The sequence below is a fragment of the Buteo buteo genome, chromosome 12 (genome assembly GCF_964188355.1).
Source record: "Buteo buteo chromosome 12, bButBut1.hap1.1, whole genome shotgun sequence".
In the NCBI taxonomy this organism is placed as follows: domain Eukaryota; kingdom Metazoa; phylum Chordata; class Aves; order Accipitriformes; family Accipitridae; genus Buteo; species Buteo buteo.
In genome coordinates, this window is record NC_134182.1 from 2,061,411 (window position 1) to 2,086,152 (window position 24,742).

The 24,742-nt window shown below is 45.0% G+C and overlaps 1 protein-coding gene across 3 annotated transcripts; it reads left to right on the top strand.

The window, feature by feature from the left end:
- The first annotated feature begins 617 nt into the window (after positions 1-617).
- SEC23B (SEC23 homolog B, COPII coat complex component) lies at positions 618-24,330 on the top strand. 3 transcript variants are annotated; one of them, XM_075042414.1, is made up of 20 exons: positions 618-782; positions 8,076-8,308; positions 9,359-9,416; positions 10,061-10,147; positions 10,352-10,588; positions 10,965-11,050; positions 11,841-11,985; positions 12,530-12,688; positions 13,508-13,623; positions 14,828-14,951; positions 15,459-15,539; positions 15,872-15,961; positions 16,768-16,874; positions 17,057-17,210; positions 18,636-18,713; positions 18,949-19,110; positions 19,965-20,051; positions 21,625-21,780; positions 22,623-22,688; positions 23,851-24,330. In XM_075042414.1, exons 1-20 carry the CDS (start codon positions 771-773, stop codon positions 23,938-23,940), a joined length of 2,328 nt encoding a protein of 775 aa, XP_074898515.1. In that variant the 5' UTR covers positions 618-770; the 3' UTR covers positions 23,941-24,330. The 3 variants fall into 3 exon arrangements, with proteins under 3 accessions (XP_074898515.1, XP_074898517.1, XP_074898516.1); XM_075042416.1 differs by lacking the exon at positions 618-782 and adding an exon at positions 4,869-5,622 and having other exon boundaries at positions 8,019-8,308; XM_075042415.1 differs by lacking the exon at positions 618-782 and adding an exon at positions 4,871-5,622.
- The last annotated feature ends 412 nt before the right edge of the window (positions 24,331-24,742 follow it).

The following is a 24,742-nucleotide window of genomic DNA, read 5'->3' on the forward strand; positions in this document are numbered from 1 at the left end:
CACAACTAGCCAGTATCTTCATGACAGCCTCCCAGCACTGGAAAACAATTAGCGGGTCAAGCACAACACTGGACCTGTTGCATCTAGTTATTTTCAAGATTGCACCTCTGAAAAACCTTCCTGGACACTGTTGGGAGGGCAATGGTCAAGTACCTCTACAGCTAACTTATCAGCCACCAGGTAATCTGACCATGAGTAGTAAACAGTAGGCCAACACAGTGTCATTTGGGGAGACAGTTTACCTAATAAGGGTAGAAGACTTTACATCAGCTATTTCAATACAGCAGTCTGGATCACGTACGAAATGTTCAAATCTTGCTCAATTCCCCTTTTCCTACTTGTCTTGTGGGTCATGGACAGAAGGCTAATGGTGGTAAGTGCTGTACAAAGAATAAAAAAAATATGGCTCCTGTCCCATACAGGGAGGGTATAGATACGGAGGCAAAGGCTCCTTGTTGGGGAGCAGCTAGGCATGCTGTCTCTGACTGGAGCAAACAACGAGTACTGATATGCTGTCGTGTCCACGGTAGGAGTTTGATTGTATTAGCTAGCGTGAGCACCCACAGCCGGCTCTTTCTTTTGTTGCAGCGTTGTCTCAAGGTGACAGGGATGCATATCTCTACAGAGGCAGAAGAGCTCTTACAAAAGAGATGTGGGAGTGAAATGATCAGATGTTTGTTCTTTCTCTGCCCCCTTTAACCACTGAAGCCTGGGGAAAACGCTGCTCACTTCACTGGAGGGAGCCTTAACCTCAGCTTCAGACATCCGTTATGTCGTCAAAGGTAATTTCATTGAAGTGTGGGGCTGGCATTGCCTTTGTCCTCCTGCATTCAAAGAGGACTTAACACAATGGGGTCCTGAATCCTGCTGCTGCAGAGATAACACAGTGTTTGTGCTCTACTGCAGCTAGAAGATAGCTTTCAGGGAAACAACATGTCTTTATCATGCAGGTATGTTGCTTTATGCAGTATAACCAGATTCATTGGCAATAAGAAAAAGGAGAGCGAGCTTGTCTTCAGTGAACAGCTTTAGGAATTAGAAGGCTGGTTTATTAAGCTCTTTAAATTCTGGCTCATTTGTATTGGGTTTATCTGGTTTAGATGACCTTTGTGGTCTCTGAAGCTTCTTAGTGTTGCAGCTTGTGCTTCTCAAATATGGAAAAAACCCATGCCTATAGAGAAAAGTAGAGCAATTTCACTTTCCTGTCTGTAAAACACAAATCTGTGTGATCTATTTCTAAATGAATTAGAGAAATGATCTGTCACTCTGGTTCTTCATGAACCTGGCTACTTTATTAGTCTGTAATTCTTTTCTAAAAAGGGAGTAAGTGCTAAAAGGTGACATTAATAGTATTTTTTTTCCCCTCCTGAGTTTCTTCAGTCTTCTCTTCAACCTGCCAAAGCTGTCCCTTTTACAAACTGGTATGAAATGTAATGTTTTGAGGAAGCTACAATATTAGCTCCAGTACTGAATATGAAAACACTTATGTGTAGAAAGCTGAGAGCTAAAGTTAACCCTCAAAACATGGATGAGCACTTAGAAGCCTGATCTGCTCATTTCTTTATGCAATCCTCATGCAGCAGGTCGCAGGCCAGCTGCTGCAGGACCAGGAGGTACCTGCCGGGTCAGAAATCTCATCCCTGGTTTTGTGAACCTAGCAGGCTGTTCTGAGCGGTTTCCTCACTAGTGGTGATGACTGTCCGATGGCAAGTTGGAGTGTGGTCACACCTAAATGCCATTTTCACATGGAATCAAGCGCGAGATTGCTTTTTATTTCCAAGAGAAACATTAACTGCAGTAGCAGGCTGTATTGTGAACTGAGGGAGAGTACAGCTAGAAGGTACTGTTTAACGTGTCTAGCCTTTACAGTCCAAAGTTTAAAACATTAACATTAATGGCAAACTTGAAGCTTTGATAGTGAAAACATTTATGCCGTGGCCGAGTGGCTGTTCGGTTTTTCTGCTTTGGGGTTTTTTTTGTTTTTATTTACTCTGATTATAGCACTGGCCCCTGTAGGAGGTGTGAAGCGTGATGGTGGTTCATCTGGTGCTGCTCGAGTGCCATCTTCTGTCTTGTCCTGGTATGGCTACCCCAGGGCTCAGGAAAGGAAAAAGAAAGCTCTTAAACCCTGCTCTGCCTCCATGTGCAGAGCAGTTTTGGGGAAGAAACAACAGCGACTGGAGGCAGCTGGGTCTCCTATCGCTGCCAAACACTTCATGCTTTGAAACAGAGTATAGACATCTTAAACAGGGCTGTCCTCCACCACACACAGACCACCTTCACCTCTTGCTTTACGTGGCTGGGACTTTCTATCACTTCATCTGTAAGAAATGGGTGGTCAGGCCCTCAGCTGTGCTGAGCCCAGCTTAGCCTGCAGTCTGGAGGGGACAAAAAGGTCCTGTGAGAAGCTCCATGGATGGTGTCCAAATTCTTGTTGAAAATGCTCACTTCCTCCCTGAGAAAGTTAATTCTTGCACTTCCGCACTCTTCAAGAGATCCTGAGGGGAGCAGGGAGGAGTGGAAGCTGAGCTCAAAGCATTCCCCTCTTCCAGTTGTTAAACACGAAACAAGTTGGGGCTTATGTAGGTAACCTGTTTTGTTTTGGTTTTTTTTTTCCCCTCCTCTCTCGCTTTTTGAGCAAGCTTGTGATTTTTCCAGGAAAACAGAATGGGAAAGCTCTTATTTCAGTTCTTTGGTATAGAAACATAGGGCTTTAGGATTTTGCGCCTCTTGCGCCTCTTGCAATCTCACAATAGTTGTTTAATGTTTTATTTAACCTAATACTAGTAGGGTGGGTACAGCATGGCATTGAAGCCCTGGGTCCCAGTAAGGCGCTGTGCTTTTCTTTTGAGACATGGCGATGTGAGGAAGATGTAAAATGAAGGATAAACTAGCAACTCCAGAGGAGCAGATTTGCTTTGCCTCTTACTGATATTGCTTGGAGAGCAACTCCTGGGTCTGAGGATGTTAACAATAGTACTAAAGTAATTTGAATTTTATATACTTTAGCATATAAGCATAGGTAGCATTCTTCTTTTTTGTTCCCACTGAATTTGTGATCTTTCTGCTTATGTTCAGATTTTACATGAGCAAATTTAACACCTGCAGAACACACAACTTGCCTTATGTCAAGAAGCTGGGAAGGCAGTTTTAATGTTCAGCTCAGACAGCGTCTCATTTTGCTTTACTTTGGACCTGGAACATTGCTCTCCACTGTTAGATGCTCCAGTAGAAAATATACCTTTCCTGCCCTCGGAAGAAGGAAGGAATGGCTCTTGGTTAAAGCAGTTTCCTCAAGCGTTCCCTGGATAATGCCAATCTCCCTGTGGAATTCAGTTTTCTGACAATGGCCCCATCTGTGTACTTTTGCAGTTCTGCTCTATATCTATCAGCCAATTCCTTCTGTCCTTTCCAGGGAAGGGAAGGAGTGCCGATAGATCCAAACTACAGTAGCCCAGTGGCAGTTTCATTGGATCATCTTCCACTGCCAGGATCTGTTGAAGCATCTTCAGGGGCACAGAGTTGAAAATGTTGCCCTTCTCTCCTCAGTGGCTTAACTTCTTGCTATTTCTAGTGTAAACAAACTCTTAGCACAGACTGCAAACTGGGAGCAGTTACAGATTTTTACAGGTGCTTGAAGGCTGAGGAGATATTACCCCCCTCCCCTTTTTTTTTAATAGCCAAGCATTCCATCGTAGACTGTACAGTAACATTTAAAACATATTTATATTCCTAATTGCTTGTTATATGTCAAAGTTGGCCCCATTTCCTATGCATGGTCTTACCAAAACCTTCATATAGCTAAGAAAAGTTTAAGATGTGTCCCATATAGAGTAGAAAGAAAGAACATCACCCTGCAGCTGCTCACAACAGAGAGCCTCTACAAGTAATCTAAGCCTCATGGTTTGGCCAGCTTTTATGTTTCTTGTGCTAGTTAACTGGAGGGAGGCAATGCCACCTGTATCAGTAGATCTCCATACCACTGGCTTTCTTGGTTTTTTTCATCTGCCATATCGGAGGTGTAGGCAGACACCAACATGATAACTGGGTGAGTTCTGACATATGTGAGAAAAATGTGAGCCTGGTGATCAAACCTGCATAGAGGACCACGCTGCTGTGCAGCATTTCAAATACGTTGCTCCTGTTGTTTTAAGCTGAGTGTTACCAAGCAACTTCAGAACAAACTTTAGGCTTTCTTCTAATCAATGACTTTAAGAAAATACCAAATATTCAAAACATAGACTTCTATTGCATTTAAAAGAGAGAAAACAGAAAAAACTGAAAGCTTGACAGGGCATGGGTAAGTAAACTTGTTCACAGGGCATTAATTTCCTTTAGGCAAGGATGGAGCGATGCTTACACAGAAGCCTAGGGAATATTTATAGGCTGACCACTGCATGAATTTAAGGCAAGCACCCAAACTATTAGAAGCGGGTCGAGATGTTTCACTACAACGCCTTTGCCCCTAGAAGTATGTGTGAAAGTTTGCAGCATTCAGAGAAGGATTTGCGTACACGAAGCCGCAGTGTAGGATTCCTGTCATAGGTCTCACTAGAACAGGCTTTGCCTCTTTGGCTTCAGAAGAGACTGTGGGAAGCAACAAGAGAAGGAAGCAATGAAAGAGGGAACATATTTGCCTAGTTTCAAGGCACAGATGAGTTTCTGGGGCAGGTCAGACTTGGTCAAACCTCTACCACACATCCACAGGCAACATGCTGCATTTCTGGATATTGTGGCCATTTCTGGATCTCTCCTCACCAGAGGGTCTGGGGACTGGGGTTTTCCCAGTGGGCTGGGGTACAGGTTTCCTCACGGAGTGATGAACCACTGTGGTCTCAAGCCAGCTGTGAGGGTCAAGCAGACTCCTGCTTCTTTTCTGGCAACAGCAAGGGAGGAAAATCCAATTTAGGTGGGTCAGGCCTATTTGAAAGCAAACAGCGGCAACCAGGGACGTGAATGGTGGGAGGGTGCGTGTCCTCAGGGCAAGCCAAACCAGGCAAATGTTGCGTGTCAGTCTTTTTCTTTTCCGTTTCCAGTTTTCAGCCATTCCCGCTCCCCCGGCTCGGCTGCCCCAGCTATCCGGCCCTACCTCGTCGCACAGCCGGGGCAGCCTGACAGCTTGGCCTGGCGTGCTTCCCAGAGCCAACATGGCTGGGGAAGAAGGGGGGCCAGAAAACTGAGGCAAAGATGAGGCTGCTTGGGGCTTGCAGTTTATTTTTGTGAAGTGTCTGTTTCCCAGGAGTTTCTACTCTTACAAAGACAACCCTCCCTCCTGAACACGACGGCACACCCCGGAGCTGCCATGCACCCTGAGCAAAGTGCTGACCCCCATATTTAGTAGGGGCACGCCGTTCGTCTCCATTCCAACGCTGCCCCTAGCGCCCTTAGTCAAGATGGCTTCCCTGACGCCGCCGCCTCGCCATGTTTGTTAAGGTCACGCCGCTTCCCCTCCATCAGAACGGCGCGAAGGGTGCCCTTAGCCAAGATGTCGGCGGGGGAGGGCGGGGCGTGCTGGTGCCGCCATTTTGAAAGCGGGCAGCCCGTACCGCTGAGCTGGCCTTGCCGGGAGCGCGGGGACTGCCGGGAGAGAGCGGCGGCGGCGGCGGGGAGCGGCGCTGGCAGGTGAGTGCTGTGTGTGTGGGGGGGTCCACGGGGGTTCCCGTCCCCTGTGGTCGTCTTGGGGACTGCTGGTGGTGGTGTCCCCCGTGAGGGGAGGCTGGGGGGCGGACTAGGAGGCCAGTGGTATCCACCGGGGGGGGGGGGGGGCTGGAGGGGTGTCAGTGGCGTCCCCTGTGAGGGAGGGCTGGGGGTCAGTGGTGTCCCCTCTAGCGGGGTCTGGGGTGGGGAGGGGAGCCAGTGGTGTCCACTGTGAGTGGGGTTTGTGGGAGTTCTGTTGTGTCCCCGATGAGGAAGGTCTGGGGGGGGGGTGGGGGGGTGTCTGTTTTCTTCCCCGTGGGAGTGGCTGGGGGGGGTCTGCGGTGTCCGTTACGGAGAGTGCTGGGGAGGGTCAGTGTTGGCTCCTACAGGAGGGTCTGGGGGGTCAATGGTGTCCTATAGAGCAGCACGGGGGCTCAGCCGTGAGCTTTTCCTTGGCCGGGGATCGGCAGTGACCCCCGGGTCTGTGCTGAGGGTGCTGGGGCCTGGCAGGGTCCCCCAGGGCAGGGCTGGGGTCTGCTGTGTTCCCTGGGGCTGTGCTGAGGGTCAGCAGTGCTGCCTGTAGCAGTGTAGGGGGTCCGTGGTGTAGGGGTCAGAGGTGGCTCCTATGGTTTCTCTAGGGATCTCTGGTGTCCTCTGTACGCTTCCTGGTGAAGGGCTAGGGATCTGTATGGTGTCCCCTATAGCTGTGCCGAGCACAGCAGCTGGGTGATCTGTGGCATTCCCTATAGCACTGCTAGGAAGCAGCAGCATCGCCTACAGCTTTGCTGAAAGGAGTGGGGGTCAGCAGTGTGCCCTATAGCAGATCCCGTACGGAGACTGGAAGACTACTACCACTCATCTGCTGTGGCTTTGGAAGGGTCCGTCCTCTCCTGGACAGGGGATTTGGGACCTCCCCACTGCTGGGACGGGCCCTGGAGGTCACCGTGGGTCTGGGGCCAGAGGGCCCTGCACTGGTGGGGGGCTGGCATATTGGGCAGGCACCTGGCCCTACACAACCCTCATGTGGGTGGGGGCACCTCCCCTCCTGCCATCCTGACCCCAAAGCAGGGCCACAGCCCAGGCAAAACCCAGCTGGGCAATCGGGGCTCAGCCTGGGGCAGGGCAGTGGTGCTGAGCTGCAGCTGGAGGAACATGGAGTAAATTTACGTTGTAGTTGCGCTGTGTACCTGAGATGTCAGGCGTTTGTCTTGGTGTTCTGATGTGCGGGATCTTTTATAGGGAGGCTCAGCTTTGACTTTTACCCTGACAGACCCATTTGTGGTGGGGATGTGTTGCTGAACCCTTCCATTTGCCCATCCAGAGGTGGGGGTTGAAATACAGGGCAATTCCCTGTGAGCTTGATTTACATCCTTAATAGCAAGGACAAAGAAAACGTCGATGAGTTTGGAGGTCTGTAGGAAAATGTTACATCAAAACTTCTCCTCCTCTGGGCGAGGTGATGCTTCTGATTTCTCATGCCTATGGCCCTCCTGAATCTCCTGCCTGCAGTGAGGACCAGGAGTAAGGTAGTCCTGGAGCATCTGCAGCCGCAGGTGAACCTCTGAGTTTCCTCATCTGGAGCGGGTTGTGGTGCTGCTGCTCTTGGCTCTGAGTTGCTGCCAGTGCTGTGTGTTGTATGTGGGCTGGATTCGATGAGTGAGTTTTTCAGTAGGCTTGTCCTTCCCTTTCTCAGAGACATCAAAGATAACGATGACCTGGGAGCTCTTGCTGGCATCTTACTCTTCAGAGTTTAGTAAGGCAATACAGAGAGTGACTTCTCTGGTGTGTTGGGGATATCTCTCCTTGAATAGCATGTCTTTTCTGAAGTCTGCTGGACTCTCAATTCCTCCCTTACTGGGAGTGGGACATGGTGCCACGCACAGAGGGTGTCTAAAATCACCAAAGACCTTTTCTGACCCTTTTGTCATGTGCTCCTTTCCAGCTGTAAGCAGGTCAGGCTGGCAGCCGGGTGACATTTCTGATGAGTGTCTTGGTCTCAGACTTGGCGTTCTTTTTTCCCCCCAAGGTTTTAGCTGAAGGCTTCAGGATGTGTGCAAGTCTGACCTGTTTTACTTTCCTGACCTGAGTTAGGCAGGATTGCCTTGAGGCCAGCATGAGGCTGAGTGGGTATTGGAAAGTTAAATGTGGATCACAAGAAAAAAAACAACTTGCATTCTGGCTTTGAGTGTCAGATTTCCTTGTTTCTTCATGGGATTTGGTGGTGTTTTAATTGTCTGGAATGTTGATGAGAGCACTGGACAGAAGAGATTAATGTAGTCACATGGCTCATTTGATAATGGGATTAACTCCTTGTAATGTATTGGCTTTGTCCAGCAATGTCTCGTGCCTATATGTAGTTGATCTGCTGACCTTCTTTGCAGGACCGTTGTCCAAACAGGCGACCACTGCCTGAACGTGTGTTGCTTACATCCTTTCAGAGCTGCAGTCCCATGGCGACGTACCTGGAGTTCATCCAGCAAAACGAGGAGCGTGATGGAGTCCGTTTCAGCTGGAACGTGTGGCCTTCCAGCAGGCTGGAGGCCACAAGGATGGTTGTCCCCCTGGCCTGTCTTCTGACCCCACTGAAGGAGCGTCTTGACCTGCCGCCTGTGCAGTATGAACCAGTGCTTTGTAGCAGGCCGACCTGCAAAGCAGTGCTCAGCCCACTCTGGTACGAATTTCTTGGTTGGGGATGTTAAGAGAGGCTGGATGGTACCTAGTTTTTATCCGAACTTCACTACTTCCTTGTTCCCCTTTTTCTTTGCCCTGTGTCTGGCAGCCTCTTTCATTTAGAGGTAGTGGGTTTGTTAAAATCCATGTGTGCCTAATAAGATATACTGAATGCCAGCCTGTTACTAGAGCTGTCAGAACCCGAGGCGAGATGAATGCCTTTGGGGAGGCTATTAAGGCAGAGATGCTATGGAAATGGCCAATCCTCTTACCACCCCAGAGAATTTGGTGATGAATGATGAAACTTAAACAAAGATGCTGATTATACCGATATTGTCCTCTGGGCTGTGATGTTCACTTGGTTTCCAGCTTCTTACACATCCAGCTGCTTGTAGGTCAGTTCCAGCATGAGCATCAAGGTTTTCTTTGAAGTTCTGCTGAGAATTTAAGAGGAATAATCTTGGCCCCAGAATCATGTGATGATCATACATACTCAGAGCATAGTGTTGGGCTGAGAAAGAGCAGGAAAGGCCAGGAAGAGAAAGTAAAATGAGATCAGGCCCATGAAGTAAGAATATGGCTAGGCTTTACTGCACCAGCAGTAACAGTGTGTTGTAATGGGCTGAGGAGAGTAAACTCTTTGGGGCAGGGAACCGCCTATTTATTCAGTGTTTGTGCAGCATCTGGGTGAATGGCTCCTGCTGCTCTGTGGCTGGAGTACTTGTGTGCTACAGCTGTACAAACAATAAGATGACTGAGATAAGCCCAAGGGTAGTGAAAGAATGATTAGACTCAAGTCTTTGTCTGCGAAAGGCTTAGCTCTGGAGAGCTGTCAGTGGTCTGTCACGCTGACAAGCCTGGAAGTGGCAGGACTGGATAAGCTAAGGGACTTTCTGGCAATAGAACAAGAGTCTGAATCCTTAAAACTCTTGTCGTTCAAGTTGGAGTGTCTGATGTTCTGGTTTTTCCTTAGTGCTGTGAACCAGCATAGATAATTGTGAAGCTGCACTGTAAAATATAGTTATACTGACATCTCATCTTTCCCTTGCAGCCAAGTTGACTATCGGGCCAAGCTCTGGGCTTGTAACTTCTGTTTTCAGAGAAATCAGGTAAATTGGAAAGAGCATCAGCCCTTCTATCTTTTCAGTGAACATTTTATTGGTGGCCTCCCCTCATGGCCTCCCCTGGTGAAGGATGTTAAGCATAAATTCCACTTTTCTAGATTCCTTCCCTTGGCCTTTTTCTCTTGCTGAACGCAGGCCAGAGTACTTGTTAATGGGTCTCTTTTACCTGACGTCTTGTCTATTTTCAGTTCAGTTTTGCCAGTGATTTTATCAGCATGCAGGGCATAGGAAGGAGATAAAAATGCTATTTTGTCCCATGTGTTTCCAGTGTATTTTTTGCACTTGACGTTTACTGTTCTTGCCAAGTATGAAATTAATTAGATTTGAGTAGACTTTTGCCATCAGAAACTGTCACGTGGCTAAATGAATTTCAGCTAATACATAGTCACTGATTTAGTCCTACCTTTTACTTTGGGTTGAGCAGCTGTCCATCCTGCTGGCCACTTGTTGTCTGTGCTTAGGAAAACAGCAGTATGGGTCTCTTGTCATGAATTAATCAGGTTGGTGCAGTGGCAGTAAACAGAGTTGAATAAACACGTCATGAGCAGGGCAGCCTCTGTACTGCAGAGGAGGGCCCTACATTTCTGTCCTGTAACTTCCTTGTCCTAATTTTTTGTTCTCTTTTTCAGTTCCCTCCAGCATATGCAGGCATATCTGAAGTCAACCAACCAGCAGAGCTTATGCCTCAGTTTTCAACAATTGAATATATAGTGCAGGTAAATGAATCATAGGAAAGTTTGAAACCACCAGAATTATCTTGTTTGTGACAGATTATGTATGTATTAGATTTCCTTAAGTTAATGCAAATAAATAACATTTCTGCAAGGTGCTTAAGATAGGGCTCATTTTATTCCTGAAGGCATTTAAAGTGTCATCTGGCATATGCACACACCTAGTAAACCCATCTCTTTCTACATTAGCGGGGTCCGCAGACGCCATTGATCTTCTTGTATGTTGTTGACACGTGCTTGGAAGAGGAGGACTTGCAGGCACTGAAGGAGTCCCTCCAGATGTCCCTAAGTCTGCTGCCTGCCGATGCTCTGGTGGGGCTTATCACTTTTGGCAGAATGGTCCAGGTTCACGAGCTGAGCTGTGAAGGGATTTCCAAGAGCTACGTGTTTAGGGGCACAAAAGACCTGACAGCTAAGCAAATACAGGTATGTTCTCCCATCTCTTAGGCAGTGGCTTGTTCCTGTTAGCTCTGTTGACACCACTGCTGGTCTTTCAAGTGCTGGGCTTTCGGGGAGGAAGGAGGCTTCAGTGCTCTTGACTGTTAGCCTGTTTCCCTCCCAATATCTGTCCTATCTTTTTGCCTTTGTAAATTCCTTGGAAGCTTGTCCAAGATAGAGTTTGTGTGTCTCACATAATGGCATTGATCCGTTCCTAATGGGAGTATGAAAATTAATTAAATTTCACAGATTTTAATGTATTTAAGGCTACAGTATTGCAGGCCTCAGGGTGTACTGCTTGACAGCAAATATGTTTAGTGTTTGAATAATACATCTCCTGTGCCTCCTCTTTACTATTTTCTAGGATATGCTTGGGCTTTCAAGGCCAGCTGTCCCCATTCAACAGGGAAGACCTCTTCAGACTCCAGAGCAACCTGTTATTTCAAGCAGGTAAGCTGCACCAGCACAGCAGAAGAGCAGGGCAGATGTTTTATGCCCCTTTGGGGTCACACTTCTAAACCTGGGTTTCCCAAGAGGGGTCTTTGTAAGATTTAAATGGTATTGTCTTGTCACAGTTATTTCCCTACATCAAGTGATACATATGGATGGGATTTACTAGAGCTGCAGGCAAGGTATTCGACTTCTACAGTATCTTGGGTTTGCAGTTGCGAGACCATGATTGCCAGTCAAGCTAGATTTCTACTTGAAAAACATAGCTGGTTTTGGAAAGCATATTTCTCAGGAGCAGTTTGGAGCAAGGGCCTGTCTTTTTGATTGACCAGCCAATGGGGGGCCTGGTCCATGCATTGCATAGCAATCCTACATACCACCTCCTACCCCCTGACCCAGCAAGTCCAAAAAATGATTGACAGGCAAGCAGTGACCCCTGAACACTAAAGCTGTATTTGCCTCTGTTGGATACAGTTTTCTCTTTCTCAGCTCCTCTTTTTCAGTGGCAGCTCTTGTGTGTTTTGCTAGACTAAATCACCATTATAGTTCTTTCCTGTGCTGTATGTGACTTCACCTTCTTGTCACTTCCTGATGTCTTGCTTTGATCAAAATTTTTATTTTGCACAGGCCTGTTATCTTGGAAGGTTTGGATGTAAGAAGGGAACATGCCACATGACTTTTTGCTTCTGATAACTATCTTGGTGCAATTTATACGTGCCAGGAACAAAGAGGCACTTTCTTTTTTCTCTGAACTTATAAGCAGGAAAACATTTTATTTTAATTTTTGCAGGTTTCTGCAGCCAGTACATAAGATTGACATGAATTTAACAGATCTGCTTGGAGAACTGCAAAGGGACCCATGGCCAGTGACCCAGGGAAAGAGGCCTTTACGTTCCACTGGAGTGGCTCTTTCGATTGCTGTTGGCTTACTGGAGGTACTCTTAGTGGTTTTGTTTGAGATGAGCTGGTCAGAGTAAGTACCTGACTGTCTTTGCTGAGACGTATGCAGGTGTCAGTCCAGCTTGGTCTGTGGCCCAGTTACGTTGGGCTGCAGAGGTGCAATTTCTCTCTACTGACATTTGACACGTATTAGCACCAGCTGGTGTAGAGTAGGCTGGGAGTTTATATCTAAGTGGTAAAATATGCAGGTGTTTAAAGGTCTCTATGTGTATCACCATGTGGACGTGATACGATGCACTGGGTTTATCTGAGGGTCATCTAAGATGTAAGTAAAAAGAACAGAAACTGCCTGCTTCCTGTTATGAAGACATGAAGCTTGATGTAGCTTGAGTCTAAACTTGAGGGTGCTGTGACTGTCAGGAAATGCATCGCTGTTTATCAAGGCAACCCTTAGCAGTGACAGATCCCTAATGACATTGCAGAAACACATGCAGATGCTTCTCTAAAGAAAGCATTGTTGCCATTTAATCAGTCTCTTTCCCCTCCCCACTCTGATATAAGTCTTTGTTTTTATTTTAGGGCACATTTCCAAACACAGGGGCCAGAATAATGCTGTTTACAGGTGGGCCACCAACACAAGGACCAGGCATGGTGGTAGGAGATGAACTGAAAACACCCATCCGTTCTTGGCACGACATAGAGAAGGACAATGCAAGGTTCATGAAGAAGGCCACAAAAGTAGGTGCTAGTGCCTGCTGGGTGTGTTTAAAAACAAAAACTGAATATTGTATCAGAACACTAAATGGGGGGAAAGGATATAACACAAACCTACATACACTGCTATGTTGACAGCTGCCCAATGTCCTTCCCCAGGGAAGAAACATATTCCATTCTCTCGATGTGGGAATAGTATGTCCAGATATTTGCATCATTGTCCTTGAAGTGCCTGAGCCTTTTGTGTACGTTAAATTGTGAGAATGGTCAAGGGAAAGGTAAAAAAAACTTCCTCCTAGTGACTTCTCCAGCATGGTCTTGTACCTTCTCAGAGAAAGAAGTATTTCGGTATTGTTTCTTACCTGATAGTGGGGGGAGAGTTTGTTCGTCAGCATCATTGTATCTCCTCCTGGGGAGGAGAAAACCCGTCTTCCAAGAATTGGTCACTTCCAGAAAGCCTCCTTTGTCTTCTTGATGCATGAAACAACAGTTAGAATAGTAAAAAGGTCAGACATGAAATGTTCCTGTCAACTTAGAGAAAGCAGTATGACAGCTGTTCTCTTAACTATCACCTGGAAACCTTTGGGTTTCCACAGGCAAAGATCCCGTGCAATTCATGCACTCGCTGTATTTGTGACATGCAACTCAAGTTCATCCAAGTGCAAACGTCCTAGGAGGGAGAAGCGTGCTCCAGCAGAGCAGTAAGAGCAAAAAACTGTTTAGTTACCGCAACACTGGTAATTGCTTCATTTGTACCTTGTGTTTCACATGTTGACCTCAGCTGGAGAGCAGTAGAAAAATTGCCCATTGTGGCATCCTAAACACCACGTATGTTTTCCCCAGCACTACGAGACTCTGGCTAATCGCACTGCAGCCAACGGGCATTGCATCGACATCTATGCCTGTGCCCTGGATCAGACTGGACTGCTAGAGATGAAGTGTTGTGCAAACCTTACCGGGTATGTTCATAGCAGGAGAGCACAAAATTGGCGCCTGTATTTTTCTTTTGGAGGGGGAGAACAGTTCAGGAAGCGGCTAAGTTTGCTGTCAGGGCAAAAGGGTGAGATTTTTATCATTCTATTCTAAACTGTGGTTTGAATTTGCCAGGAATTATATGGCAAACCTCACCTGATCCCAGTCCACATTTCTGAAGTCTCAAAACAGCATGTGAATTAGCACTGCTGGTAGAAAACTCGATGTCCTGCTTTGAGAAAGGTATTCTAAAGCATGGTGCAATATGTCTTTTGCAAATGCCTTCTGCCTCCTTGGGAGATAGCAAGTATCCTTTCCAGAATTTATGGGATAGAGATGCCGTGCTTTGTGTCTTGTGCATGACTGAAGTGCCATCAGAAGAGCAGACTGTCAGGTGTGGTGGGTAGAAGCTTTCCTCGTGTGGGCCAGATTTTCTCTGCTTAACAGCTCACTTGTGCTTTCTCCAGGGACTCTTGGCTTCCCTGGATCTAGTTTTAAGTGACATCTCTAAGGGGTAAATGTCTGTGTTCTATACTGCTGAAAACGTTATGGTCTCTGTGAGGAAGGCTGTGTACCAAACCGGGCCTTTTGGGGACTCAGCATGTCTTACTGGCCATTTAAAATCTGCTGTGTCTCGGGAGTCAAAGGGTGGTTTGAGCAAATGCAAGGTATTTGTAAATAATCACATAACGCTCAGTAAGCAGAAGAGAGATTGTTTGACCCTTTGGTTGCGTTACTCAGCTCCATCTGATCAGGCCTGGGTTTACCAAGGCACTTTGGGGAGGCACAGCACAGACCCATGCACCCATCTTCATGCTGCAGTGGTGCAGCTATCCTGTCTGTAGTGTGGGTGGTTTCAGCCCTGCTCAGAAGAGGCTAAGCAAAGCTCTTCACTGCGTTGAGATACTTCTAACTGGTGGAACATGAGCATTTTTAAGGCAGCTAAAGGGATGGCAAGAAATATAGTTGAGAAAGCAAGCTGGCAAAGATGGAGCATTAACTTGTCTGGCTTTGGAGGAGGCATCCATGAATCTGTGTTCCCTGATGTAAATTCTACCTATGCAAAGGCATGCTTTAAAACAGTTTCTGCATGTGTTTGCATGCGTGAGAGTTGGAGGGATGTATCCTTTGTGCTTTACTTCTAGTTCCCAGTTGCTTCAGTTCCCTTGTGTGTTGTTTTTTCTTTCCCAGAGGACACATGGTGATGGGGGACTCCTTCAACACTTCTCTCTTCAAGCAGACCTTCCAGCGCGTATTTAACAAAGGCTTCAATGGGGAATTTCGGATGGCTTTTGGTGCAAGTTTGGATGTGAAGGTGAGAGATTAGTTTTATTGGATTACATTAACTGGCAAATACAAATGCTGTTCATTCAAAAGTTGATTTAAGTATCTGGAGTGTAGAAAATTCTACATGTTTGAGGTCAGCCATAGTGCCTGTTTTGGGGGAAGCACCGTACTGGAGTCAGTGGAGGATTTTTGTTTGGAAGCTTATTAAGTTTGTGTGTGTGTTTTGTTTGTTTGTTTTTAAAAAAAGCAGCTGAGCTTGGCCTCTCCTCACTCAGCAAGGAACATTTCATACTCTCTTGTGGTCACTATAAATATGTCTTCATTATTAAAACACGACTATGTAGATTCTTTTACTCTGCTAATTGTAGCAGTAGGTGATCTAGGAGAATACTCAGAGATGCTTTCCCTGACAGCCATGTGTGTGCATCATCTGATTAAAGCTGAGCAACTGATTTAGTCTCTGTGTATTCTATTTGACTGACTTGATTTAAAAAAAAAAAAAACCGAACAAACAACTTTTTTTACCTTGTTCTAGACCTCTAGGGAGCTGAAAATTGCAGGAGCTATTGGACCATGCATATCCCTGAATGCTAAAGGGCCGTGTGTCTCTGAAAACGTAAGTTTCTGACATGGAAAAATCTTTAATAAAGAAGTAAATAAACAGAGCAAAGTTTCTGACTAGACCTACAGCTCAGCTAGAATGTCAGAGTTTTCAAGGAGAAGAACAATTTGGAAACATCCCTAGGAAAAGAGAGTCTTCCCTAGACTGCATTCTTGCCCCATAAGGCTTTCTTTTAACTGTATGGCCTTCAGTAACTTTATTCACACCCAAAAGATAAGAAATCTAGAAGGCCTGCCTTAACTTGTACCTCTGATGAGAATGTAACATAAGCTTGCCTTATCTGCTGCTAGAGACAAAAATGCTACTTTCTTTTCAATTCTGTGCAGGAGCTTGGAATTGGAGGAACATCTCAATGGAAAATTTGTAGTCTGGATCCCAGCACAACTCTGGCCATTTACTTTGAAGTGGTAAATCAGGTAAGTCCTGGCTTCTCTTTTTTTTTTGTCATCCTTTTTACATGCCGAATTATCTGTTTGTAACAAGGCCAGAAAATGCAGTGACATCCCCTGTGTTGCAGACAGATGGTTGCAAAGCAACCAAGTGTTTTGTGCCAAAGAAATAGCCTCAGGGGTTGTTTTCACATGCATAAATTGCCTAACATTTTTGTTCCGTATGAAACCTGCATTGTTTCCTTGTCGTCTTTCTATTGTATTTTTTTAACAAAGAAGAAATTGTCTTTTTGCCAGTAGGTGCTGTGGAGAATAAAAATATAAATAGCTTCAAATTCTTGGAGAATTGGTCCTCCAAGCTGTAATAACTTGATGGTTGAGAAGTAACTTTTGGCTGGGGAAGTTTCTGAGTGTGTGGCAGCTAGAAGCTCGGAAAGCTACCCCAAAGGAATTGTATTCCACATGTGTGTGTCTCTGTCTTCTCTGCTGTGTGGGCTTGTTACTGTAGGGAATAGGATGGTGGAGTCGCAGAACTTTTGCTCAGACCTCGTAACACTGTTCTTACATTCATTGCTGTAGAGATGATAAGTTGCTGCCATCCTTTAAGGGACAAGCTGAGGAAGCGTCATCCCCAGTATTAGATGGGTCCAGCCCCACTTGACTCTGAGGGCTGCTGGAAAACACAACACTAACAGACGTGTCTCTCTTCTCTGGTCCATCTCTAGCTTGTACTTATTCTGTGATTGCTCAGATGATGCCCTGGAGTTCTCTGTAGTGTACAGAGCAATGGAAAAGCCAGCCTGTTTTGAAGGCTTACTTTGTTTCATTTGCAGCACAACGCACCAATACCTCAGGGAGGCAGAGGGGCAGTGCAGTTTGTCACTCAGTATCAACACTCCAGTACACAGAAACGCATTCGTGTCACCACCATAGCCAGAAAGTGAGTATTTCATGTCAGTTCTTTGGCAGAATGGCAGAAACTTAAGCCGCAGTCTGCTGGAATTTTTCTAGCTTTTTGTTGCATGCATTGGCTGCAGAGTATTTGGCACAGGGAGGATGAATCTGGTTTGGATTTTGCTGAAGGTGAATGCACGTAGCACTAACCCTTTATTATCCCTATAGTTGGGCAGATGCACAGAGTCAGCTCCAGCATATAGAAGCTGCGTTTGACCAGGAAGCAGCTGCTGTGCTGATGGCACGACTGGGAGTGTACAGAGCTGAATCGGAGGAGGGACCTGATGTTCTGCGATGGCTGGACAGACAGCTGATCAGACTGGTAAGACCAATAGACTGCAGTTGGGTGCACTCTTGATTTTAATAAAAACGGTCTCTGGAAATGGAAAGAGCATTCTTTTTCCAGATTGACTTGCTTCATATGTGCTCTGATCATGGTCACATAGTTGTAGCATGTGATAGCTCAGAAGCCAGTATGATCAGCAAACTTGTGATGGGGTAGGTAAACATCCCATTATGCTGAGAAGGTTAAACCTGAGATTAAAGAAGTGATAGTGAAACACAGAATAATGCAGGTGGGAGGGGACCTCTGGAGGTCTCTGGTTCAACTCCCCTGCTCAAAGTAGGGCCAGCTTTGAAGTTAGAGCAGGTTGCTTCAGGTCTTGTTCACTTGTGTTTTGAAGATCTCCAAAGATGGAGTTTCTCTTGTTTCTCTTGACAGTCTGTTCCCATGTTTGATCACAGTCGCTGTGAATTTTTTTTTTTTCCTCTCTCCCCCATCAGAATTTCCATTTCTCCAGCTACCCATTAGGTAGCTGTAGACAGCGATATGACTCCCTGATCCCACTCTTCACCAGGCTGAACAAAAAGAGCTTCTTCAGCCTCTGTACATGAGGTGCTCCAGCCTCTGACCAGCTTGGTGGCCTCTGCTAAACTCACTCCAGTATATCCATGTCTGTCTTGCACTGGGGAGCCCAAAATGTACACAGCATTCAGATGTGCCAAGTTCATCAGTGCCAAGTTCAGGGTAGTAATCACTTCCGCAACTTCATACTGTCTCTTGCTTTGAATTTCACAAGCCTCAATTGCCTAAATTGCTTCTGGCTTTGTCCAAACACCCATGTGGAGTTGATACTAACAGATATGGCACATCAGACACTGAAAAAACAGGGCCAGTATCAAATAAAGATTTGAGCACCAGAACACACACGGGCATGCTGCGTGGTGAAATGATTGTGGAGTCATTTATAGTTAAATTGCTAAAACCATTGATACTTCTTATTTTCAGTGAAGCAGTTGGTGAAATGCCAGTCTGCTGCTGCTCTAGAAGGAAGGAGAATTGCGGCAGAAGTGTTTCATAGTGTACAAAGCAGCTTAGGTATAACTTAGTATCCCTGATTTAATGGAAAAATTTGGGTTGTACTAGAAGCACTATTTCATTCTTAGATAATTTCAAATCTAGATTATATATATATATGTATATATATATAAAAATAGATAAGTAGATCAAATCATCATTCTCATTTCAGTAAGATACAGAAACCACTGACTTAAAAATAGCCTGTAAATTTTATATTACTTGTTATTGTCAAGTTCATGCCTTGGTTGCTCTGTTTAAAAACAACCAAAAGAACACCCTTCCAAAAAAAAAAAAAAAAAAAAAAAAAAAGGTGTTAATTCTAAAAAAAGAAAAAAAAAAAGAAAAAAGAGAGAGAGATAACCAAAGTATCCATTTTGCTTCCAACAGTGTCAGAAATTTGGACAATACAACAAAGATGATCCCAACTCCTTCAGATTGTCAGAATCATTTTCTTTGTATCCCCAGGTAAGAACTTCACTTCCCACAGCCGGGGGAAAAGTGTGCAAGGATGAGTGAGAGTCCTGATAAAGCATCTTGTACCATTTATTAGATTCAAGAGGGGAGGAACAGATGCTTTCGTGATTTGGTGGGCTGGTCCTGTAGTTCAGTGCTGCGAATGACTGATAAGGCAAGAACTCTGAGGAGTTAATAAAGGGTAGACTTGCTGACATTTCTCTTCTCACTCATCTTTCTGGTGCAGTTCATGTTCCATCTGCGACGCTCCCCATTCCTGCAGGTCTTCAATAACAGTCCAGATGAATCTTCTTATTACCGCCACCACTTTGCTAGGCAAGATTTGACCCAGTCTCTCATTATGATCCAGCCCATCCTTTATGCTTATTCTTTCCATGGACCTCCTGAGGTGAGTCCCTGTTTAACAGGAAGAGGTGGATTGATCCAAAATAATGCGTATTCAGTCAGAGTAACACTATTTCAGCAAAAAGGCCCCATGTATATTTTTTTAATCAGGGTAATTATTAAAGGATGAGATGGGGCAATGTAAAATATGAATTGTGTTTTCAGTAAGCATACAGCTTCAATTAAAAAAACCCCAAACCACCAAAAAAACGCCCCCAAAACAACCTCCCCACCCCTGCTGAGCCATAGCCCCTGGCCCCCGCCATCCAGTGAATCTTGTTGCTGTGAGTATCACTTTTGCTTCTCTGCCAGAGGCTGCTGTCTCCACTGTGTAAGTCGGCAAGCCTCAGCCCTTCCAGATCATAATCTCCCACCAGCTGCTTGTTTTCATTTGTTTATGTAGCAGTGTTTAACTATGTGCAAGTATTCAGTGGACAGACACGGATTCCCTTATACTGACAGCTTCCATGAAATGAGTCTGTCTGGCAGGAAAGAAACGCAGGAGTTGCTGGAGTAACACTTGGAAACCTTCTTGGCAGCATTTGCCAGAGTTCACGTGTTATTTCTTATTATTCTTGAGATACTCTTGTTCAAGATCATTTCAAATTAAACTTGGATAGCCATAGAAATTGCTTTCTCGTATCCCGTGCTTCATACAGTCGCTGATAACACGCTGCTCCATTCAGTGATGCTGCAGGAGGCTGACTGGGCTCTGCAGGGCGTTCACATGGACTGAGCAGCTGTTGGTGGAGTTGAATCTGTACGGGCAGGGCTGAGCAAGCTATTTGGCCAGCCATGAAGGTTAACACGGTTCTGAAGACTTAGTGGTGCCTGACTTTTCATCTTTATTTTCTCCAGCCAGTGCTTTTGGACAGCAGCAGCATTCTACCTGACAGAATCCTACTGATGGATACTTTCTTCCAGATAGTTATCTACCTTGGTGAGGTACGGTGAAATACATTCTCTTTCTCTGTTTGCACTCCCTCCCTCCTGCCATGCATGCAGACAGCATCATTGTTAGTAGAAAATAAGCTGCTTGCAAAGCCCACACTAGCGTAATGACATTGCATACATGCTGCCAGTTTTAATACAATTTCCCCACTGTCTGAGTTAACAAAAAAGTCCTACTGGAGCCGCTAAGTATGTTCTGCACTGAGTAACAGCTGTCATGTTAGCTTGGTAATGAAGGTGGTCCCTTACCATTCCTGGAAAAGGCCAGAGAAACTTGAAACTAAGCAGGGCAGGGAGCTGCAGTCTGGTTTTCAGATAAGTGATGTACTTGGTTGCTGGGTTTTGGCACTTAAATAGTGCTGCTCTTAAAGAAATCAGTTAGAAATTTTTCCAGTCTTTGCTTTTAAATACTGGATGTTTTTGACAGCTGTTCTTGTATTCCTTCGATGGTGACTGAGGTAAGTGCTTAGGTACTGGCCCTTTCTAAACATGCAGATTTATACCAGTGTCCAAAGCTGTGGCTTTCCAGTGCTTCTTCAGTATGCAGACCTATAGATCTGTATTTCAGTCCTGTCAGGTTTTGTAAGGGAGTAGAAATGTCTCACATCCTAAAGTAGTTGTGGGGTAAGGGATGAAGAGGAAACTGGCTTTCCACTTCTTTCTCTGGAAATCTCCCTGTTCTTTGATGTTTTTTTTTTAATCTCTGATATCCTTTATAGCCCTGCTTGGGTAGTGGCTTTCATCCAGTTTCTTCTACCTAAACATGGCATCAGATTGCAGTAGTTTATTTAAACCCATCTTGGTTTATGGTCAAACATTCCTATTACTGAAAACTTTTTGGGAGGCATTTTAACTCTTACCTTTGTTTTTGAACTAAGCTATTTCATTTAATGACTGCTACTAGAATGCTCGAAGTTTGGCACAATAGTTTGCAGCAGCTCCATTACTGGCTCCCAACCTCGCTCTATATAGGATTTGTCCCCTTTGAGAATTGAGCAGGGATACCCGACTGACGCAGACAGGAGTTGAACGCTTGATTCAACAATGACAATAAATCTTCCAGAGCTACCTTGAACAGTTTCTACCTACTGTTGCAGAGCAAGACACCCAGCAACTGGGTAGAACTTAGTCACAGGAAGAACTAAGCGTGTGATCTGCATGTGTACACAGCAACTGTTAGGTACATGTGGTTAGGTACCTTGAAAATACTGTAAGGCAATGGCTGCTTCATGTAAGACCAAGTCAGATTCAAAACATCAGTGATTTATAAATGCTTTGTGTTTCTGTGTTGGTGCAGGCTGAAACATAAAGGCTTGAAGATCCCTTTCAATGAATTGCTCTTGCACTGCACAAACTGCTGCTAGCTTTTGTGTTGAATGCCTGTTCTTAAATTCAGGAACAGAAACTAAATAATGTTATTGCCAGAGTAGTGAAAATGTGCGTTTGCCCTGTGTTCCATAAGCAGAAGTACGTGTAATGTTCTGCTGCCTTAAGATGTGTGGGTTAAAAAGGGAAGGCTTGCCAACATCTCTACTATTTTTTAATTTTCTCCCTGTCCCTTCAATAGACTATTGCACAGTGGCAGAAAGCTGGTTACCAAGACATGCCTGAATATGAAAACTTCAAGCACCTACTGCAAGCCCCACTGGATGACGCCCAGGAAATCTTGCAGACTAGATTCCCAATGCCGCGTTACATCCACACGGAACACGGGGGCAGTCAGGTAAGGAGGTTTATTGAGGAACTCTTTCTGTTGTTGAATAGAGCAAATAGCTGTCTTGCTGCTTTACTAAAAGGATGGTTCTGTAAGTTAAATACAGTGGTAATTTAGCTCTTCAAAGTAAAGAGCCTGCTATTTTCTCATGAGCTTTTACTATAACTTTGTCTTAATAAGCCAGTCACTTGCTGGATATGCTTCTGAAATCTGAGGATGGAAAAAAAAGAAAAAGCCAGCTTAAATATCTTTCTATCCCCCAAAGAGGTGGGAAAGAAATGATTTGGCTATGTATCTAAACTTAACCAAGACAGGGAGTGCTAGGACACTTAGCTTGCTAGGACAGCAAGTTATGCTGAATGATTGACCATCTGTTCCTTTATTCTCTAATGCCGAATGAGGATATAAAATAGTTCCTATTTTTGCTCTTCTGGAACTGCAGTTGTGCTGTGCTTGTCTGTGCCTGGCTTATTTGTAGCAGTGAAGAGGCAGGAATTCATGCTCCAAACCAAAGATTTGGTACTAATTTTTGATGTGACCATGTTATGCTGGTCCTCCACTGACCTCTTTTTGAAAGGCAGATGGGGGCATGTCTGTGTCGCATGGAACCAGGGCTGCTCTGCCAGGTGAGTGCCACTTGCTGTAGCAGAGCACTCTATGCCCCTTGGAGACAAGTTTTCTGTGGAGCAGGGCTGTTTCTAGACTTGAAACCCATTTAAGTTAAATTAGTACCTTGCTTGCAAAAGCAGAGGAACATCACTAGTCATGTATCAAAGGCGGTAAGAAGTCTTGAGGGGGCTGACAGGTCTGTCGTTTTGCAAAACTACTTCTCTAATGTTTTGTCTTAATAGGCCCGGTTCCTCTTGTCTAAAGTGAACCCTTCTCAGACCCACAATAACCTCTATGCATGGGGACAGGTAAGCAATGGAAGAGCTGGTCACGTTTGGGAATGCTGTAAACTGTACAATTACGTATTTGTCTATGCTGTAGCTATCCTGTTTCATCACATGGTCACAAACTGGGAGCAGGTTACATTTGTCCTCCACTTCTTGCCCAAGAGCTTTTTGCAGGCATATGTGACTGGATTTGAACATCTTACCGTGCTTTGCGGTGCGAAACAAGGTTATTTCTATGTACCAAAGGATCCGATAATGGAATTGCCAGCTGAGACTGCAGTAATTGTAGCATTTTAAAAGACACAACTGATTTATTAGGTTTGTCTCTAAAGCTTAGGCAGGTTAGATTTTTATTCAGCTTGCTTATTCCAGTCCATGGTTGTTGGTTAGATAAACAGTACTGGTGGGGAGCACTAGATGACAAGATGATCAGAATACAGTTTTCAAGCCTGGATGACTAAACTCGTGTTCCTGTTCTTGTACTGAATCCCCCCAAATTTTCAGCAAAATCCAGCTGGCGCTGGGGCTTTTTTTCAATATATCCAAGGAATGGCTGTCCACATAGAGGCGCTGCCACAACAGCTCAGTACCTCAGCAGCTTGATGCCAGGAGATGAGTGGTCTCCACAAGGAGTGCTTTGCCTCTTTGATCTCCCTTCCTGTATCCCAGCTACACGTGGGGCACAGGCAGACCAGGAGAATTTTCTGTGGTGGCTGCTTTTGAAGGAAGCAGCTAATTTGATGCAGAATGTGTTCTTACAAGTTTCAGATGCCCTGATGTAGAAATTTATCCTCACCCTTCCCTACAAATATGATTTAAAACCCTTAGGTTGCAGTGTATTCAGTATTCTGGAAAATGTAACTAGCATATGGATACAGATCTAATTTTCTGAGAATACTGGACTTTTATATCCTCTTCACCTTCTTTGTGTAGAGCTTGTGCAGCAAAATTCCTAATGCTTTAGAGAGAAGAGACTTTCTTTTTTCCAGTAGCTCCAATTGCACTAGAGGATAGTGTCACTACTGTTGCCAGAGTAGCATCTTTCCACTAGATCTGTCCTTTGCAGGAAAAAAGGTGATTGATTTAGCAGGCAATTAGTTCAGAGTGCTGACATCTGGTTTGCTTTCAGTTAGTCCCTGGTGTTAACACCACTATTTTAGGCTTGTTATTTATTTTTCTGCAGGAATCGGGAGCTCCAATCTTGACAGATGATGTTAGTCTCCAGGTATTCATGGACCATCTAAAAAAGCTGGCAGTTTCAAGTGCATCATGACTTTGATCAAACCGAGAAGCAACAGCAGAAGAGTTACATAGATCATGTTGATGACAGAAGTGGAGCAATTTATTTACATTTCCTTCTCTCTCTTTTAGACTAAGGTTTTTAAGTATTAAATGAAATAAATATTCAGGGAGAGTTTTTTACTTGGCCCTTCTAGATATTAATTTATTTGTATTCCTTTTTGTCTATATTCTGTTTACTCTACATTTTTCATACATTGTAATTAGAACTAAAGGATGATTTAGCCAATACAGATTTTAACAGTCTTTAGCTTAATTTTTAATGTTGCGTGTTCTTAAAAGGTGTCTTTTAGCAACCAGGGACTGTATTAATGAAAAATAAAACCGGGTAAGAGCATTGCTATTTAGTGCTATCCCTAATTCAGCTGTATGTGCAATGGACTCAGCCTACCTCCTTTTCACTGTTGGAAAAGTAACACTGGGGTGTGTACGTGCTATTAGAAAATAATTTCGAGGAGCTCCTAAAGGTAAGGTAGTGCAGAAGAAGTATTAGATGGTGGAGAACGCTTTGACAGACACAGGGATGGGGTGAAAGGTACAACCTCTGCTTTGAGCATGACGGTGGCATGCTGAAGCATTGCCTCAGGGTCATGTCAGGCCCTGCCTTCTCTCACTTCAGCCCAGCATTCATAGGCTTGAAAGCCGGCGGTGCAGCTGTTGCTAACTCGGGCTCTGCACCCGAGTTAAGCCGTTTTCCCGGTGGGCTCCCTACGCTGGCCTGAATCACCTCACACCCCCTCGGCCGCGTCAGTCGCGAAGCTCCCGCCCAAGCTGGG

Bases quoted from the DNA above. Each gene is read 5' to 3' on its own strand.
- SEC23B (XM_075042414.1), top strand. The intron at 10,589-10,964 runs GTATGTTCTCCC...ACTATTTTCTAG, and splicing joins TGACAGCTAAGCAAATACAG to GATATGCTTGGGCTTTCAAG. The intron at 16,875-17,056 runs GTGAGTATTTCA...TTATCCCTATAG, and splicing joins GTCACCACCATAGCCAGAAA to TTGGGCAGATGCACAGAGTC.